General features: G+C 46.3%; 2 protein-coding genes across 3 annotated transcripts in view; one reads left to right on the plus strand and one right to left on the minus strand.

The window, feature by feature from the left end:
• Nucleotides 1–18,848, minus strand: part of eps8l3a (EPS8 signaling adaptor L3a) — a 273,109-nt gene that overhangs the window by 161,375 nt on the left and 92,886 nt on the right. The window lies entirely within an intron of this gene.
• Nucleotides 1–18,848, plus strand: part of srgap3 (SLIT-ROBO Rho GTPase activating protein 3) — a 64,323-nt gene that overhangs the window by 30,780 nt on the left and 14,695 nt on the right. For both annotated transcript variants that reach the window (XM_076036957.1, XM_076036958.1), the window contains exons 4-10: nt 1,224–1,286; nt 8,532–8,717; nt 10,829–10,957; nt 15,749–15,970; nt 16,086–16,187; nt 17,056–17,253; nt 17,420–17,504. In XM_076036957.1, coding sequence (XP_075893072.1) covers nt 1,224–1,286; nt 8,532–8,717; nt 10,829–10,957; nt 15,749–15,970; nt 16,086–16,187; nt 17,056–17,253; nt 17,420–17,504 — 985 coding nt within the window. The remainder of the gene's footprint in view (nt 1–1,223; nt 1,287–8,531; nt 8,718–10,828; nt 10,958–15,748; nt 15,971–16,085; nt 16,188–17,055; nt 17,254–17,419; nt 17,505–18,848) is intronic.

Raw genomic sequence — 18,848 nt, forward strand, 5'->3', positions numbered from 1 at the left:
CCTCAATGTGTCAGGCATCGCCGTTTGACACACTTCTTTGTCACCTCTTCAAACGAAAGCCTGTCTCTGTCTTTAATTCCTCTGCAAACATGATGGAATAGTGTCATGATGTGCGACTGTTAAAACCCCGAGACGGACTGACTGTCCGATCAGATCAAACAGATAAACAGCGGGTCCCTTGCGTATCTGCGAAACGCTGTGAGGTGTCAATAAACTGGCCTTTGCCAAAGGATGTCGCACATTAACCTCTAGACGCACACTGCAGATGCACAACCGCCATAACAGAGAAACTTTTTAGATGCCTCAGTCTGAGATGGCACTTGAGGTGCAATAATAACAGGAAACTGATGACACCTTTGTTCACAGTTCACAGTCATTTTTTTCCCACATCTATAGACAACCAGTCGCAATCTGCGCGCGCGCGTGTGTGTGTGTGTGTGTGTGTGTGTGTTCATGGCCACATTTGCACTGCATGAAGAAGTACTCTGGTAAAAGGAAAAGCATTGCTTCAACTCCTTTTGTCAAGTAAACCTATGAAAATATAGGTTCTGAAATCCATCCATCCATTTTCCATACCCGCTTAGTCCCGAGGTCAGGGTCCCGGGGGTCTGCTGGAGCCTATCCCAGCTGTCTTAGGGCGAAGGCAGGGGAGACACCCTGGACAAGTAGGTTCTGAAATGTACTAAAAAAAAAAACTACTGAGGCAATACATTCATTGTTGCATTCATGTTTGCACTTTCAATAACAATAATCAATGTTATTTTCTATATGTGTATTTTTCTCTGTACTGTAAACATACTAAAAAGTGACCCCAAAGCCGAGGTACTCTCAAACAATCTCCCTCTAGAATATGATACACTTTTATAGTGGACTACACGACAGCATTGTACTTTGTTACTTCCCACCTCTGACTACTGGGCTTGTTTCATGCTTGCAGGAAGAGAAAGACAACTTCAGCAAGTTCCTCCTGTAAAATTAGAGCATCCAAAAGATGTTCAGGCAAATCAAAACCGTTTTTCAAAATAATTGCACAGAAAGCAGGCCAAGCAGTAAGTGATGAGTGCCAGTTGCACTGCCCGCAGTGAACTTCTGAACATTTACTGACGCTGAGCTTGTGTTGCTTCTGGAGAAGAAAAGACTTTCTAGATTCCATCACTGTATCTCCACTGGTATCTCTCCAAAACCATGAAGCCCATAAGTGATGTTGTGGTCTCCTCTTGCAGAGCAAGGACATTGGGATCCAGATGCACGAGGAGCTGGTGAAGGTGACGAATGAACTCTACACTGTAAGTAACGTGGCGTAGCATGGCGACCCCTCCAAATCGATCCTGACGCACCTCATCCCTTCGCTGAAGTCCCTCTTTCATCCCGCTCTGTCTCCTGACACTTTATTTCACACTCTTCCTTTTTATCCTTTTTCTTCTTTCATTCATTTCCTCTGCGGCGCCTCCTGTGAAATCCTCCTGCTGCCGAGGCTTTCACTCAAGTTCTTCTCCCCAAACAAAGCAGAAATCACTCAGCTGTTGCCGAGCCGCCTGAGACGGCTCACCTGTGCACATTAGAACCAGATGTTCTACACTACACATTTCTATTATTGACACTTTCAAGTTACATTACATCAAAACAAGATCATTTCCCCCCCCCCCCCCCCCCACAAATGCAACCGTGTGCGCCGCTGCTCCGTATGGTTACTCATTTCTGTTGCAACAGGAATATGCTGGTGGTTCACCAGCATATTCCAGGATCACTGGATTAGCTTTGCCGGTAAACAGGCTATTTAGAAATATCCAGGAGGATTCATTAAAAGAGGCCCAAAGTAAAACTAAACTAATCTGGTTCAACGTGATGAATGGAAGACGTTGCATCGATTAGATCCAGCTAACGAGATCACAGTGATCCTTTTAAGTCGACGCCGCCGCCTCACAGCAAGAGGACTCCAGGCGTCACTCGCCAGCAGCCGCCCCGACTCGTGATGGCTCTCTAAAAATTTTCATGACCTCCTCCGTTATTTGTGCCGGTTCCCTGTGGTGCTGTGGCCCACTCCCACACTCCAAATTACCTGAGGTGAGCTTGTTGCCCGTGACCTTCTCGCTGTTTTCGCGGGGAGTTTGTGTTTGCAGCGATTTCTCAGTGCTTTGATGTGTTGGCGACGGGTCCCTGGCGTGGTTCACCTCTTGCCCGGCAACCTTGTATATTTGTTTTTATTTGTGCGAAGGTAGCAGATAACTAGAATCATTGAAAAGTATAGTTAGGGATGTCTGAAATTGTCGACTGTGTTCTGAAAAACGCTTTTAAAGAGCAGTAGGTTCTGTCATTTGAAATTAAGGATTTAATTATTCCACATAGTCGATAGCTGCAGATGGATTCACTTGGATTAACTGCTCGGATTCATTTATTCCTCTTTTGCGTTGTATTTTCTACATCTGGGCTTGATAACAATTTGCTGTACATCACTTACTCAAAGATGCAATACAAGAAGGTGAGGAAATGGCAGGAAGGAGCACAAGAGTTGCCATTTAAACCAGTGCAACATGAGTTGGCACGCATACAGAAAAAGGCAACGAAGACTCCAGGAGGAATATTTGCAAACAGGTTGTGTGTTAGAAGCATTGACCATGTGCAAGACGTTTGCTCCTTCACTGTTTTTCTTGCAGTTTTTCGTCGGGAGAGCCCCCCCCTAGAGTTTCTTATTGAATGTCCCTGTCGTAAAAAAACGTACAGCTCTCACCCGCCGAGCCGCGTGCGTCTGTTTTCTTCGAAGCCAGTGAGAGTATTTTGAGTAGATTAGTCTACATTACTGCATCCTTATCCTAATCCTAATGAGATATAACGGGGAAAAAAGAGGTGAAGAAGGTCAGTGTTGTCGAAGAAAAGTCAGCGTTGTTGTTCCACTGGCTCTTTGCAGTTGTATGGCCTGTTAAACACTAATAGAGTTCATGCACTGCAAGATGGCAGCATTCTTTATCATATTTGCAATGAAGCCGTCCCACCGCCACACGTTACCTTGGGCACTATTGGACAGTAAGCCGTCTTCATCACACACTCAACTTCAATTTTGCAGGTGACGCTTGAAAAATGTCCTCCTTGCAATTTTCCCAGTCGCACAACAGCAACAACAAAACAGGGCACACAGGCAATTTGTCGGACGACTCAAAAATGTCACCTCTTGTTTGGAGGAGAGAACCCGAGTTTGCACTCGCACAGCAGCTGTAATCCAGGATGTGGAGATGCTGAAACAGCCCCAACACCTCCGGTTAGGAATTTTAATTGCAGTTCAACCGTCAACGCATCTTTCGGCTCCACGGAAAATTGACAGTCGCCACACGTCTCAATGCAGTCGCGCTCTGAAAACGACCTTGGCCTGATGAGGGCGAGGACGCGCTGTTGATAACAAAGCAGCAACTTTATCGCGATATGGTCGTGACGTTGTTAACTTGGAAATGTTGCTGTTTCATAGCATTCCGTGGCGCCGCAAACGTCCTAATGCCAACAACGTGTGCCGAAGGACAAGTGGAAAGATGCTTCCTGTCGCCTTCGACTGGCCACAACCCTGTGTGGTTCACACATCAGCCGTGGTGTTAAAGAAGCTTTATGACTGAAGGCGTGTGATTGTCCCGTGGCTAAGTCTTCTCTGCTCCGTCTCCAATTATTCTCAGTTTTTATACAGTGTGTCTGACGATTGAGCGCTCGTGCTGCGCAGGCGACGATAAGCGTCTCTAATTAAAATGTTCACATCTGCACTTTCTTATCCTGCAGTAGTTAGATTGTTAATAATAGGATTTTTTTTTTTTTCCTGCTTCTGATAGAAGTGTGTGTGTGTGCTGTATGAGGGGGATAAGGCTGTTGTGGTGCTGCACTGATACAGACACAGGAGTCTTGCTGATGGCCCCTCAGTGGCCAAAAACTGGAGCAGCTCCAGGCAACTTCAGCAAACAGAAGAGACCGCAGAGTTTTCATATATGACTAATTTATTTGTGCAGTGTGATAGCAAAGCACTGAGCTGGCACCTTCGCCCTGCTCCCGCCATCTGCTCACTTTGGGTGCTGTTAGGAGACGGCGTTCTGCGGAACATGCGCCACCCAAAAAGGGCGTCAATTAGAAGAACAGGCATTTTTGAACCAAGCTGTTATATAACAATTAGGACTGTCAAAGTTAACGCGTTAACTCGAACCCATTTTAACGGCACGAAAAAAATGTTTTAACACGCGATTAACGCCCGGTTCACACCGGCCGCGGAAGCGCCGTGAATCGCCGCGGAACGGAGCCCGCTTCCTTTCGGCGCCCTTGTTAACCAATGGCGTCGTTCACGCCAAACTCGAAACGGCGCGCATCTCCGCGGCTGGCTCGCGCCGTGCAGCGATTGGTACTGGTCTGTTTTGTGCGCGAGCGATCCGCGTCAAGCTGGCCAGGAAGTCACTCAAAGAAACACGAGAGAATCCGGTTAATTTTCAAAATAGAATACCGCTATTGACAAACGCGATTATGGCTTCAGAATACCTCAAGGTTTTTTTTTTTTTTTTTTTTTTTAAGAGTATCTGGACAGTATATGTATGTAACCGTTTTGGAATGTTCCAATGAAAATGAAAATAGAATATTTCCACAGAGGAATCATTATTATCCCCTCCAATTTTTCCTTGAGTAAAATAAACACAATAAATATCTTGCTAAGTTACATATAGAGCGTGGTAAACAAAAAAACAAAAAAAAAAAAATGCAATCAATTTGCAATTAATCGCGAGTTAACTCAGGACACTATTCGATTAATCGCAATTAAAAAATTTCATCGACTGACAGCCCTAAGAACAATTCGTATATATATATACACGTCTGTTTGGCTAAACATAAATTGCTATTGTTTTTTGGACGCTGTCCAAGCAGTTGAAGTGCCGTCACACAGTTTAACTGCTTTTCTGTTCCCTTTCTCTGGCTGCAGAATATAGAGTCGGACGTGGCCAACTTGTCGTGCTCTACTTGGCCTCAGCTGCAGTCTGGCCGCAAAGAAAGAAAGAAAGAAAAAAAAATCCAAACGCTGACATGTAAAGTGGCCTTGTTCTTTATGAATATGCGAGGAGGACTGCGGGGGCGGTGTGAAGCTTCACAGTTGAGGTGCAGGGGAACCTGCAGTGCCCGTCCGGCACTGGCAGCACTCACTTCATGTGTGTGGAAAAATTTGCCAAAGAAGTGCGCAAAACGCACACACGCACGCAATCACTTTTTCCACTTACTCCCTTTCATGAAAGGAGTTCTGCAATGTTTTGGTGTTTATCTTATCAAAGATTCTGGGGTTCAGCGTTATTTGTTAATATAACGCTGTTGCTCTGAGTCCCTCAGGAATCGTGTGTTACCAGTGACTACACACACACACATTAATATGTCTTGGCATCCCAGGTACAAAAACCCAGAGAGAGAGAGAGAAAGAGAGAGAAAATCCTGATGATGCACCAGAACACAGGGAGGCTTGACCAGGGCAGCCAGAACTGCAGACACAGACGCTGCTGCTTGAGGAAAACAAAGTTTTGTTTTTTTGCACGGCCGCTCCCTCGCCACCATTTAATTGTGCAAAAATAGCTGAATCAATAGCGGGGTGGCCACACAGTGATTGCCTTGTGGTGTTTTCCAACAGTTTGAGCTCGCTGCCAACTGAGCAAATTTTGCAGGAAAAAAAAATCAGTGTGAAATCCCCTTTGGAGGCCAGCGAGAGCTGTGGGCTGAAGCCACTTTTAGAACAGTGTTTGTAGGTATGGTGTGGTGCCACTTCAGCGGTATTAGTTTTAGCGTCATATCTGTGAGATTAATTTTCCTTGTCTGAAGCCTTTCATTTCCTGCGACACAGACTTAATATCCCCGCAGGGATCAATAAAGCTTCAGGATATCTTATCTTTTCCATCCAACACCTTGTGTCTGATGCTGTCGGCTGCTTGGACTCATACACTCCAATCTCTTTGTTCACAAATGGCACCGAAAGCAAGTCTGGACTCTTTGGCCTGGATGGTGCTTTGGTTGATTCATTAATTTTTTTTTTTTTTTTAATCATCGTCAGTCAAATTTATAATAAACATTTTATAACTTCAAACCTTTTGAAAATGTTGCCAAAATATTTGAGTCATATTTTTTTATCTCAGCCAATTTCTAGATTTGCATTTCTTTTCTTCACATTCTGTAACATTGTCCACAGCCCATATTTTATTCCCCCCATGGTAACTGTATTTCATGACTGCCTGATGTTCATTTTTTGTGGTTCAGAGAACATAACATTGAAGACATAAGTGGCAAAAATAAATAAATAAATAAATGAATAAAAAATTATCTGCTGTGCTAAACAGGAGCTTCTGGCAGCAGGACAGAGTAAAGGTGGAAAAGTGACACCTATACTTCTTTTCTTTCTTCTCACTGGGAGACCTCCAGCTTTGCTCTTGTTGCTAGCTTTCTTTCTTTCTAAAAGCCTGAGGCTGGACTTGAATTTGACTAGGCGCACACATCAACTGTTGATACAGCTAAGGCAGGCCTTCATGCAAACTAATTTGTGTCCTTAGCTGCAGGTCCTGTTGTCTGAAAGCTGCTAGCTGGCGAGAAATTAGCATGTTTTAGGGTTGATTTCGAAGAAACGCCTCACCTGTCTTTACTGGAGCGTAGTTTTCATTCACGCTGAATAAGTTCCTTTTTTAAATTGATCTGATACCAAGTAATGACAGAACCAGTATCACTGATACTGATACCAGCACTAATATTTTTTAACCAGTGCTGCTGAACGTTTTTCACATGCTGCCCTCATCTACTTTATTCAAGTGACCGTGCAACAATAAAGTAATTGGGGGAGGGACAGTGCGCAACACGTCATGTGACATTAGCACTTTTGACCAAGATATGACTGTTCGTCAAAAAGGAAATAGGTGCTAGTATCAATTTTATCCTGCTAGTTTCAGTCTGATGTCAATACTACAATACTGGGATCGATATTGTCGATAGCTAGTATTTGTCTGGCTGCCTCTAATTTCTGTTACAAATGAGAATAATTATTGTAATATCTAATTTTGTATTTGTTTTAATCTTTTACAGCCTTTTATAAGAAGCTAAAAAAAAAGGGGGCAAATGTAGACACATTAAAGAGCAGAACTGTCCAGTGCCGTCACATTTTTTCCAGGTTGGTGGAAGATCACAGCTTTCTGTGACCTGAAAGCCAACATGTAATTTGGATGAGTCGCCCTCCTGGCGATGAGAGGAACCTGGCACCAAGTGAGAATTACCTCCTTGGTCACAGGAAACGCATAAATGACTGTTTACGTGGACTGTCCGACTTCCTGAGGTGTGGAGACAGACACTCTGAGTGCTGGAGACGCGTAAAGACGCGGCTAGCATGTGGCTGCGGCTTTAACGAGGCTGCAGAACGAGTTAGCAGGAGGAGGTCCGCTCTCAGTGAGCATGTGGGATGGATTAAGGAGAGACCCCGGAAGCTTCTGTTTCCACTAACAAGCCACCTCTGTCACTACACTCCTGTCACCGCTGTGCCGGAAAAGGTTTTTTTTTTTTTTTGTTTCCGGTATAAGATCAAAGCGAAGGGGTCACAGCAAAACGGCACAATATGGTCGCTCTCCTGCGGAAAGAGCTGAAAAGAAAAAAAAAAAAACCTGCTGGCAGATGTCGATACATTTCATAGTAAATGATTCCAAGGCCGGAGCAGCCACAGCAAGGAGGCGATTTGAAGGTTTGACAGCCAAGGCCAAAAACCGTGGAAAACCTCGGCCCCCGCACTTCGCTTGAAACACACCGCTGTGTTTTGACATCTGCGTTACCGTTTTAACCAATAGGCCAAATTATGTTTTAAAAATAATGTTTTAGAGGCAGCGTTTAATCCAGTGATGCTAATTGCAAATTAAAATTCCATCTACGCATATAAACATTCTGAGGATTCTACTGTCATTGATGGCATCTGTAAACCTGTAAGAAGCTTAATCTTCAGAAAATTAGAAAAGATGGGCTGCAGAAGGAAGAGTTTTTCACTCAGTGAGCGAACTGCAATGACCCACTCACAGCAAAATATGGTTCATAGCAACCGTAGAGATATTTAATGAGTGGTTTATCAACCACTGTTAATTATGAGGCCTTTCTGACAATCAACGTGTTTTATGTTGAAATGTGAAAAAAGGCCATGATATTATTATGGTGGAGCAGCATTGCCTGCTTAGTTTGCCAAAAACTACAAATCTCCACATAGGAGACAATTTAGCCCTTTGTTTACAGCCTCCTGCAAAAAAAAAAAAAAAAAAAAATCGGTTTTTGCTCACCGAGACATCCTGTGATGTTTAGAAGTGGACTACAATAAGACAGATGTGAGGCAGTGTATAGCGCAGAACTGACCTGAGATACTGTAGGTATCAGTGAAGTGCCATTTATGACATCACCAAGGGCTGATTCGTAAAACTCTAAAAGGTTTTGCAAAAACAAGCAAAGACTCAGTTGAGAGACTAAAAGGCTAAATCCTGGATTAAATTTCATCGTGCTAACTCCTCTGTCGCTCTGTGTAACTCCGGCAGGTGATGAAAACGTATCACATGTACCACACCGAGAGCATCAGCGCCGAGAGCAAGCTGAAGGACGCTGAGAAGCAGGAGGAGAAGCAGTTCAGCAAGTCTGGAGACCTCAACGTCAACCTGCTGCGCCACGACGACCGGCAGCCACGGCGAGGCTTCGTCCGGAAGATCGAGAAGATGAAGGAGAAGGTGGGAGCGCTGCGTTGTGTTTCTGGGTGTGACTGTGTTTCAGTCCTGCTGAAGATTGCAAAAATCTCTCAAAAAGTACATCAACCTTATTGACCGAGTGAACCTGGTGAACCTTATCTCTTATTAAAAGAATAAGAATTGAACAATTGAACAACAGCCTGGGGCGACACGGTGGCGCAGTGGTCGGCGCTGCCGCCTCACAGCAAGAAGGTCGTGGGTTCGATTCCGGGCCTGGGACCTTTCTGTGTGGAGTCTGCATGTTCTCCCTGTGTCTGCGTGGGTTCTCTCCGGGTTCTGCGGCTTCCTCCCACACTCCAAAAACATGCATGCGAGGTGAATTGGAAGCTCTAAATTGTCCGTAGGTGTGCATGTGAGTGTGAATGGTTGTCTGTTTCTATGTGGCCCTGCGATGAACTGGCGACTTGTCCAGGGTGTCACCCTGCCTCAATGTCCGTCAATCATAAAAGTGGTTTTGAAAGTTTTGAAAAAAAAACAACACAATTTTTGTTTTGTGGCAAACTCCCAAATCGACGCTCCTTCCCTTTTCCCAGCTGTGCTCCTGGTCTCGAAACGACACAGCAGGCAGCAGGCAGCACTTCATCAGAGGTGCTGCCTGCTGTGACTAGAAACAGTTGTACAACACAAGGGACAGTTTATGCATGGGAAGGAAGATAGTAAACTCTTACAACTAAAGAAAAAATAACACTCCTTCCAGTATAACCGTTCTCTGTGGAATCTTTAAATATTGATTTATGGGTACAGAAAAAACATGAATATTCAAACCAGGTCGCAGCCGGTTTCTGTTGTCGCAGCTCTGTTGGTTCAGTCGTCCGGTGTGCAAATAGTCTGTTTGTCGTCCTAAAATACAGTCGACACACAGTGACGAAATGTCAGAAGACTCTCGCGAGCCTGCGCTTCCATCAAAGTCGTCTCCGCCCGCAGCAGCAGCAGCAGCAGCAGCAGCAGCAGCAGCAGCAGCAGCAGCTCGTCTCCGATGACATGTTGTGCTTCAGATGCATCTCATTCTCATTCTTGAGCTTTTTCCGCAATTTGTTTTTTTTTTTTTCATGCAAGTGAACCCCACAGTTTTCTCTCAGGTGCAGGGAACTGCAAGGCTGCGGGGACGCCGGAGAGGCTCCGCCTCCAGCCGGTGTCCTTTGGAGACCTTTTTGTCGGAACTCAACGTTTTCCAGACAAAGAATAAAGTTCAATCTTTTTTTCCTGATGTACATCAGGATCAGGATGTTCCCCCTCCCCGACCCCCCCGACCCCCTACACAGGCTCTTGTCTTTTTTTCCCCCATCACCTCCAAACAGACTGGAGGAGGGAGTGGAACAGTCGCAAAACTTTTCTCTCTCCTTCTCCTTCGAACCGACGGCTTTAATTTGCATCACAGTGTAGACAAAGTCAGATGTTAGCGGCACGTGTCCCTCACAAAAAAATGGCACAAATAAAATCTCGAGTGAAAAAGCCTGAGGAATGTTTTAAAGCTTTTGTGAGGGAGACGTTTGGAAAAACAAAAAAAAACTTAACAACAAACCGTCGACGTTAACGTGCAGGTTCTCCACTGCAGAAGCAATTTAGTAGTAAACGGTGTCTTGCTGGCCAGTATTGCAATAGTGTTTGCAGAAGCTCGCTGGTCGGCTGCCGGCGGTAATTTTCTGCCTTGCAGTGCTTTCTGTGAAGTTATTCAAATCTGTTTGATCCTTCTTTCCTCTTTAGTTTACCGGTAGTTATTATTTTTATTTTTTTTAGCATCTTAATCAGTTTTAAGCTGCGCGTGGGCGGATGATGTCGGCCATCGGCCATAGATTCTCTTGGAAAGCAGTCACATTTAGCAAACAATGAATATTTCAGCTGGAAGTCGCGCGACTTTTTATTCCGCAGCCTTGGCAGTGGAGGGGAACTGAAGAGCCTGCAGGAACCAGACTGACTGCCTCTGGAGGCGGCGTTCCCCACAGACTTCCTGTCATCTCCACTTGTTCGCTGCTCCCAAATCAACACTTAACTGAGTGTGTGTGTGTGTTTGTTTTCCTTCCTGCACTGATGGTTTTCTCTCCTCCCTCTGTCGTCTGCTCCCTCTCACCCCCCCCCCCCCTTCACCCCTCCAGAGGCAGGCCAAGTACTCGGAGAACAAGCTCAAATGCACCAAGGCCCGCAACGACTACCTGTTGAACCTGGCGGCGACCAACGCCGTGGTGGCCAAGTACTACATCCACGACGTGTCCGACATGATCGACGTGAGTGCGCACGTGTCTCGCTGACGTCTCCTCCCGGCTGGTGTCTCCGATGCTCGGCGGCACCTCGTTTTTTTTCTCGCTTTTTTTTTTTTTTTTTTTTTTTTCCTCGCCATCTGGTCCCATGACGCGCTCAGCTCTCCGCCTGTCAGCTGTTTGTTTTTCGAGGCGCTCCGTCGGCCCCCGCCGGTGTTTTTCTCATCAGACGTCCCCCTGTTAATACCACGCCGCACCGCGACAGACCATGACCAGCCTTTGTTTACGCAGCACATTGAAATTACAGCAAGGTTGCTGCAAAGTGCTTTACGGTGAATAGAACACAACTGCACATCTCATTTAAAACATAGAGCGTGCGCGGTGTCACGTTCAACATTGGAAAAGTCAAGGAATAAAATTCTGCCTTAACGCTTGAAAGTTGTCACACCTGAAGGGTGGGCGGGGCTTGTCTTCCGCTGCTCAGAGGCAGCTCGTTCCAAAGCTTGGGAGCGTCCACTGAGGAAGCCCGGCGCCCTCCGAGCTTCAGCCTGGTTCCTGGCACGGCCAGGCAAAGCCGGTTAGAGGACCTGAGGGTCCTTGAAGGAACATAGAGTTCCAGAGGATTGGAGTGGTTTTTTTTGGACACAAATATTTGTGCTTTCTACTTCGTCCTTTGGAAAACCATGCTGATTGCTTTTGTGTTTAAAAGTCTTTAAAAGTTACAATGTCCAAAAGTAATGTTAAAAGCAATTCACTTATAGTTTTTGCTTGAAGTGAAGCTGTTTGAGCTATGCTGGTGTGCAGTTCAATATAACATTATTTTGGAGTACCTCAGCTTTGGGGCCACTGTTCAGTACTGATGGTAAGGGCTAATACTGGTCGTGCTTTACCTGTAAGCCAACCAAAAGCAGCATTCTGGGCTAGCTATAGCCGAGCTATAGCCCAACTAGCCTAGCTATAGCAGAGACTGAAGAATTACACTAGTCGAGAGTGTGAGTGAGTCATGAACGCATCTTTAATCTCTATCTCTGCACAGCAAAGCAAACATTGATGCACCGGCCCCCTAGTGGCTCCCCGGGGACCTTCCTGTTCAGTTTCTAAATGCACCTGAGTAATGTTCTTGACCAACGATTTCAAGCGTCTCTGTCGCTGTTGACAGAACGCGGCCGCTGCCCCGTCCGCCACGCCGCTCCTCCGTCGCATCCGTTGTCATTTGTTCTCATTAGCGCCTTCTCTGCCGCGACAAACGCAGCCTGTGCTCGCAATCGTCTGCGTCTGTCACCAAAAAAAACAAAAGCAAAACATGACCAAAGACGCCCACTCACCCTCTGTTCACTGTCTGTCTGTCTGTCTCTTGTCCCTGTCGGACTGAAAGAGACACTGAGAGGAAGAAGCCGGCGATGTTTTTTTTCTCTCAGTGAAAAGTGAGTTTCAGCGAACAGAAAATCCTTTGTCACGTCCTGCAGTGAACAACTGGCTGGGTGTCTTCGGCAGTTGGACAAAGACTCTGTTTACACCCTTTAATCGCTGGAAACGCGTCCGTTTGTGTTGTGATCGACTCTGTTTGTGCACATATCAGTGAGGCTAACGTTAGCGCTGGCATCATAATGAGGAAACAATGCTAGTGTCCTCTTTTTTACCTTTTACAGTGAAGTAGTGGAGCTCAAGTGATTAACAATAATTATTATTCTGTCGATTTTTTGATTTTTTTGATTATTTGAATGATTTTTTTTTTTAAGTGTGCGAAAAACCTGAACATTTTAATTCAGAAACAAATGCAACACATTTAGCACCCACATAATGGTAATCAAATTGATTCATTCCTCCTGTTTTTTTAATTGCATATGATTGTTTTTTGCTAATCTGCAAATGCACCCTTAGTATTGTAGCCTGAGCTTTGTAGATCAGCCAGCATTGACACAAACTTTGATCACTCACAAGTTGTTTTATTTATTTCGTCATCTGCTTGCGTTCCCCCCCCCCCCCACACACACACACGCTGTTTGCCTGTGCGTCACTGTACCTGATGTCTGTGCTGTAGAGAGTATGTAATCAATGAAATTGAAAATCAACCACCACCACCCACAACCTAAGAACACCTCTGAGGCTATTAGCTACCACGCGTTTTTGCTTGAGGTTAGCGCCCCATTCGGTTGTGTATCCACAACAAGAGTAGAGACACAGTTTTGCAGGTCAGAAGGGAAAAGGGGAGGATTTGATAAGATCTCTTCAGGAGCATCAACATAGCCATGTAGCTTAATACAAATCTTCTGAAGTCAGTGTGGTAATAGCTGGATATTTTGACGAGCCGCCTCTTGGCTGTGTTGATAGATTCCGTGTGTCGAGCCCGAAAGGTTTTCGTGTCGCCATAAATCCTGCTGATGCTCGTAGGAACGAGGCTGGGAGCGCGACTGCTTGTCGTATCCCAGCATAACGGTGCGCAGCATGTCAAACCGGGGGCCCCTCTGTGATCAGCCCCTCTGATCAGCTTTGTCAGCATCACTTGACTGGAAGCTATTGAAGTGTAAATCTCTTCAACAGTTCCGGCGCCTGTTAGCGCTAGCAGTGCCAAAAAGTGATGGATGGGCGTGCGCAATTACTGCTGCTGCCAGCCTGGCAGACGCACACCTGGAAGACACACTGGCCGTCCCGTCGGGAAAGAGTCTTTCCATGAGCGCGCTCCCACGTTGAGCCCTGCTCACGGTGCTCCTGATTAAGATAAACGTTTCTGCCTTTTCATCTTTTTCAACATTTTTTTCAGTCCGTGTCTCAATTTCCGCGCTCACCTGCCGTTGGAATGTTCTCTCTTCCTCGCAAGGCAGCTGGAAGTCTTAAGAGTTGAAGCCTGGAAAACTGAAACCCAGTATCCAAAATGGCGGCCGATTCATTACAATGGAATTGCTCACCCAGATCTTTTTCTTTTTTTATTAAACAAAGAACAAAAATTAATGGATTAAGAATCTACATTTTCTTCTTCTTCTTCTTCTTCTTCTTATTATTATTATTATTATAATATAACATGTTTTTCAGGTCGGCATTTGTTTTTGTATTGTGAAACTGTGGGAAAGATGTTTTGGGTTATTTTTATGCCGCATTAGATTTTTTTTTACTGCAGTACCTGGAGTGGCCACTGGTGAAAAAAAACAAAAAAACAATTGCTACATCGTCATATAGCCAGTCTGGTATCCAGTTCTTATATTACGTCCACGGTCAGAGCAAATTAGCGTCCTTTTAGTTCCTGTAAGCTGCTCACAGAAACGCACGCACGCACACACACACACACACACACACACACATGGAAGAAGACAAAAAATGGAATACAGGAAGTGACTTGGAATTAGCTGTGCGGTTCTTCCACACTGGAGCGCAGAGTGGCACTGAAAGCTTTTTCATGTTGGGTGGACGACATGTTTTCACTCCTGACTCACTTTGAGAAGAGATCAGTTAAAGGGGGGTGACGTGTCACTGTGGTCACCCCACTAGCAAAGCTGGAGCTGTTGCTGGATAAAACGAACAGAAATCGTGCCTTGTTTTTTTATGGGCTCTTTCTCAGATGGTTGACGCAACAGATTTAGGCTACATTTCATCCGTGGTGCCAAGGTTAATAGTCTTTAACTGACACTCTGGTCAACTGCTGTTGGACCTCAGCCAGCAACAACTCTGAAAAAATATGTTGCTGCCTATTGGGCATCGTCGGCACGTCGACAGTGTTTGGATTAAAGAGTGTTTCTGATCTCCTCCCAGCGATTATCTGCTCCTCCGGGGCCGCCGCCGCCGCTGCAACCGTCTGCACCGTTAGCGTACGAGGAAAGAGGATCATTTCTTCCCTTTCTAGTCTTTAGCTTCTTCATCCAGTTTGACTGAGTGGAGCAATGAGGCTTGCGCACCAAACTGGAGAGGCTGCTGCCTCGGTGCTAAAGAGAGCTAAAGAGTGTTAAAGAGCATTTTACTGAGTGAGTCACAGAGCTGTCAGTAGCCCGTAGCTCCCTTTTAAAGCTCCCTCCTTGCATCCTCTGCTTAATTAGGTTACTTGCGCTCTGTGATAAGCCTCTCTAATTATCCCTGGTGTCCCACTGCGCCGGGCTCCTGTAATTCTGTGAACTCCATGTCTATTTTTGAAAAGTAAGCTGTGGCCACAAGTATATTGGGATGGCTGCATGAATGACACGCCAGCGAGCGCGTGTTATTGTAGAGTTCCCCCCGATGAGCTTGTGTTTGGCATCTGGAGGCAATAACTGAACCTCAAGACTGTGATAAGGGTGCTGTTTAAGGAGGTGTTGGCCAGTAGTTAGAAAGGCTTCTTCTGAGGGAAACCTTGAATGAAATAATAGTGACTGGTAATTAAAGGCTGCAGGTTTCTTTTTTGTTTTTTTTTTGTTTTTTTGTGACTGACCCCTACTGATTTGCAGTTAAAATCTGTGATTGGATAGAAAGGAACCAGGTGATGGATGGAGTCAAATTTGTTCAACACATCTGCTGCTGAACTGCCCATATACAATTTTATGGTTTTCTTAAGAAAAGTGTCACATTTTGACAAATTTAAGCTGTTGCAGTTTTCAGTTTTTAGTTGTCTTGTACCTATTTGATATGTCATTTGCTTATAGATCATTTTTATTGTACACTGTTGTTTCTAAGTACATATATTATTTCACGTATAAGCATGCAAATAAGAAATAAATACATACATAAATATAACCAAATGTGTGTGTTTATATATATGTGTGTTTATATATATATGTATATATGTATGTATGTATATATATATACATACATATACATATTAACTTAAAATCAAAAAACAATACTTTATCTCGGCAGTGCTGTGACCTGGGCTACCACGCTAGCTTGGCGCGCACCCTCAGGACCTACCTGTCTGCCGAGTACAACCTGGAGACGTCCCGCCACGAGGGACTGGACATCATTGAGAACGCGGTGGACAACATGGACTCTCGCAGTGACAAGCACAAGATCATGGATATGCATAACCAGGTGTTCTGCCCCCCCATGCGCTTCGATTACCTGCCGCACATGGGCGATGAGGTGAGGCGTCCCCCCCCCGCCCCCCTCCCTTCCCCCCACCAGTGAAGGTTGAAGCGTGCGTGATTTGACAGCCCTGCATTAAGCCTGCAATGTCGTGTGGCTGTGCCCTCTGCAGGTGTGCCAGGTTAGCGCCCAGCAGCCCGTCCAGACTGAGCTGCTGATGCGCTACCACCAGCTGCAGTCTCGCCTAGCGACGCTAAGGATCGAGAACGAGGAGGTGAGGATTTATGAGTCTGACCGGCCCAGCTACCCCCGCCACCGTCCCCTCGGCCCCGCCTCCCCGCTCCCACCCCCCTCCGAAAGGACAAAAAGGCCTGTCTGTTTTTTTTCCCCAGCGCCGGTCGGAGGGCGACATCACCATCTGTTCTCGCTGCAATTACCCTGCAGTGACCCTCCTCTGTGGGAGCCAAGCATATATTTGCGCCGTTTGCGACGGCAGGGTTGTGCTTTTTGCACAGATCATTTTGATGCGCTCTGCTGAAAAGAGGGGCGTCCCTCGTTAGGAACTAAAGACACAAGCAGTGAAGCTAATATCTAAACTCTGTCAGGCTGCCTCTGCCTCGCACACCTGTGCTTCTATTCATGAGTTCTCAACAAGCCACTTCTAGATTGGGTGTGCAGTACATTCTGATATGGCATTCAGCAGACCTTTGGTTGTTACCAGCAGCTATGTTTTGACTCACCGTTGCTTTTATATAGTCTCTGACCAGTCTGTCAATTCTGACCTCTGACCTCTGACATCACCAAGTGCCGCTCACTGGATGCTTTCTACTTTTAGGACCATCATCTATGAAACCCTAGAGCTGGTTGAGGTCTCATGTAAATCCCAGTGGATGAGCAGTTTGAAACGCTCAGACCTGCAGCGACCATGCTGCGTTCAGGGCCACTCAAACACACTCTCTAACACACTCTCTCCCCAATTCTGACACTCACTTTGAACTCCAGGAAGCTGTCTTCACCGCGTCTGCATGCCCGATTGTACTGAGTAGCCCACTTGCTATTCGTCTTAGTCCAACAGAGCAAAACGCCCTCAGAAACTGAAGCACCACTGCTGATCTGGTCCTTTTCTTGCCGCATCTGTGCAGGTGAGAAAGACCCTGGATGCCACCATGCAGACGCTGCAGGACATGCTGACGGTGGAGGACTTCGACGTCTCCGATGCCTTCCAGCACAGCCGCTCCACCGAGTCCATCAAGTCTGTGGCCTCCGAGTCGTACATGAGCAAGCTGAACATCGCCAAGAGGAGATCCAACCAGCAGGAGACGGAGACGTTCTACTTCTCGGTGAGTGAGACCTGAACAAAAGCAGCCACATTCCGAAAGTAGAAATTAAATTAGAGCCGCGGCAGAAGCTCTTTCGCGCTCGTTTGACTGACGCTCTGACTGCTTTAGCCGGACTTGTTTTCCGCCGGATTGCCTGAGCGCCTCACTCCTTCCCTCCCCCGTCTAGAAATTCAAGGAGTACCTGAACGGCAGCAACCTCATTATCAAACTGCAGGCCAAGCATGACCTGCTGAAGCAGACGCTGGGTGAAGGTAAGGCCTCCTCTGCCTTCATTTGTTTGTCGCTGTGTCATTACCGCCGACAGAATCCCATCACAGCTCCGTAAAAATGGTGGCCTGCGGAGGGCCCCGGGGGTGCGGCTCTTATCTAATGAGCGGCAGGGAGGGAGTGAAATATGGAGTGGAAGAGCGAGCGAGGGAGGAAATGAGAGATAATGAAAATGGAAAACTTCCGCATGGGAGGCGACCGCCTCGACTGTTTGAGGCGTCCCAGCGCCCTGTCCTCTTATCTCCACTAGTTAAAACATCACTGGGTCAATCTCTCTCTCTCTCTCTCTCTGTGACTCAGCCGCAGGGGGGTGGGGGGGGCATCCAATTCCAGCTCGTAAGGGAAAAGGATTTCCTCGGCCCCTCCCCCTCCCCCAAGGGCTCCCCTTGTCACCTCGCCCGTGGCTGTGTTTACGCCCAATCAATCAGCAGCAGGCCCAGAACCCGGCGCCCCCGTCTCCGCAGCTGCTCCCGCCGCCGCTTAATAGAAATCATCAGGCTCGCGCAGCTGTGGCCCTCTGCCCCCCCTTGCTGGGCACGCACGCACGTTTCCGGATCGCGCAAAATTTTGGATTTCTTTGTTCAATGCGCTCGGCGGAGTCGCCAGCACCCTCAAAAAAAATCTTCTCCTCCAAAGTTTGCCCCTCTGTGGTTCTCGCAAACAGTCCTCAGCGTAGCTAACGCTAATGCTAACGCCGACGCCCGGTCAGGTCCGCTTGTCTACTCGCAGCTGCGAGAGGGAGAGCGCGCGGCGTAGCATATGGCGTCTCCAGGTACCACCCTCCTTTAATTATTCAGGTGATCAATCACGCCTATGGCGCGCTCATTAGCTTGTTGGCCCGACGTAGCCGGTTTGCGTGCGTGGAATGTTTTCGCAGGCCCGTCCGAGGAAACAGGAGGAGACCAGTGAACGCCACATGGCGGTCACACCGCCTCCACCGCTCTTGATGCAAACACACATCTGGTTGGTTCTTGTCACCTAAAGTCAGAGGTGGGAAGTAACCCAGTACAGATCATTTGTTACTGTACTTGAGTAGGTTTTTCAGGTATCTGCACTTTACTTTAGTTTTTCTGACACTCTTTTTCCCGATTACTTTTTCCTTTTCTTTTTTTACTTTTACTCCCTACATTTGTAACACAAATATCTGTACAAATATCTGATGATGATATTAGTGGGAGATTATTTTAGAGTACCTTGGCTTATCAACCAATGTATTGTTGCATTAATTGCAAAAAGCAACATTACTACTTTATCATTTCACTACATTTCATAAGCTGTACTTTCTTACTCTTACTTCAGTTAAAGTAAGAGTTGAATCAGTACTTTTC

This window comes from Nelusetta ayraudi, unplaced genomic scaffold, assembly GCF_046127955.1.
Source record: "Nelusetta ayraudi isolate G7.1 ecotype Tasmania unplaced genomic scaffold, CSIRO-AGI_Nayr_v1 ptg000050l, whole genome shotgun sequence".
In the NCBI taxonomy this organism is placed as follows: Eukaryota; Metazoa; Chordata; class Actinopteri; order Tetraodontiformes; family Monacanthidae; genus Nelusetta; species Nelusetta ayraudi.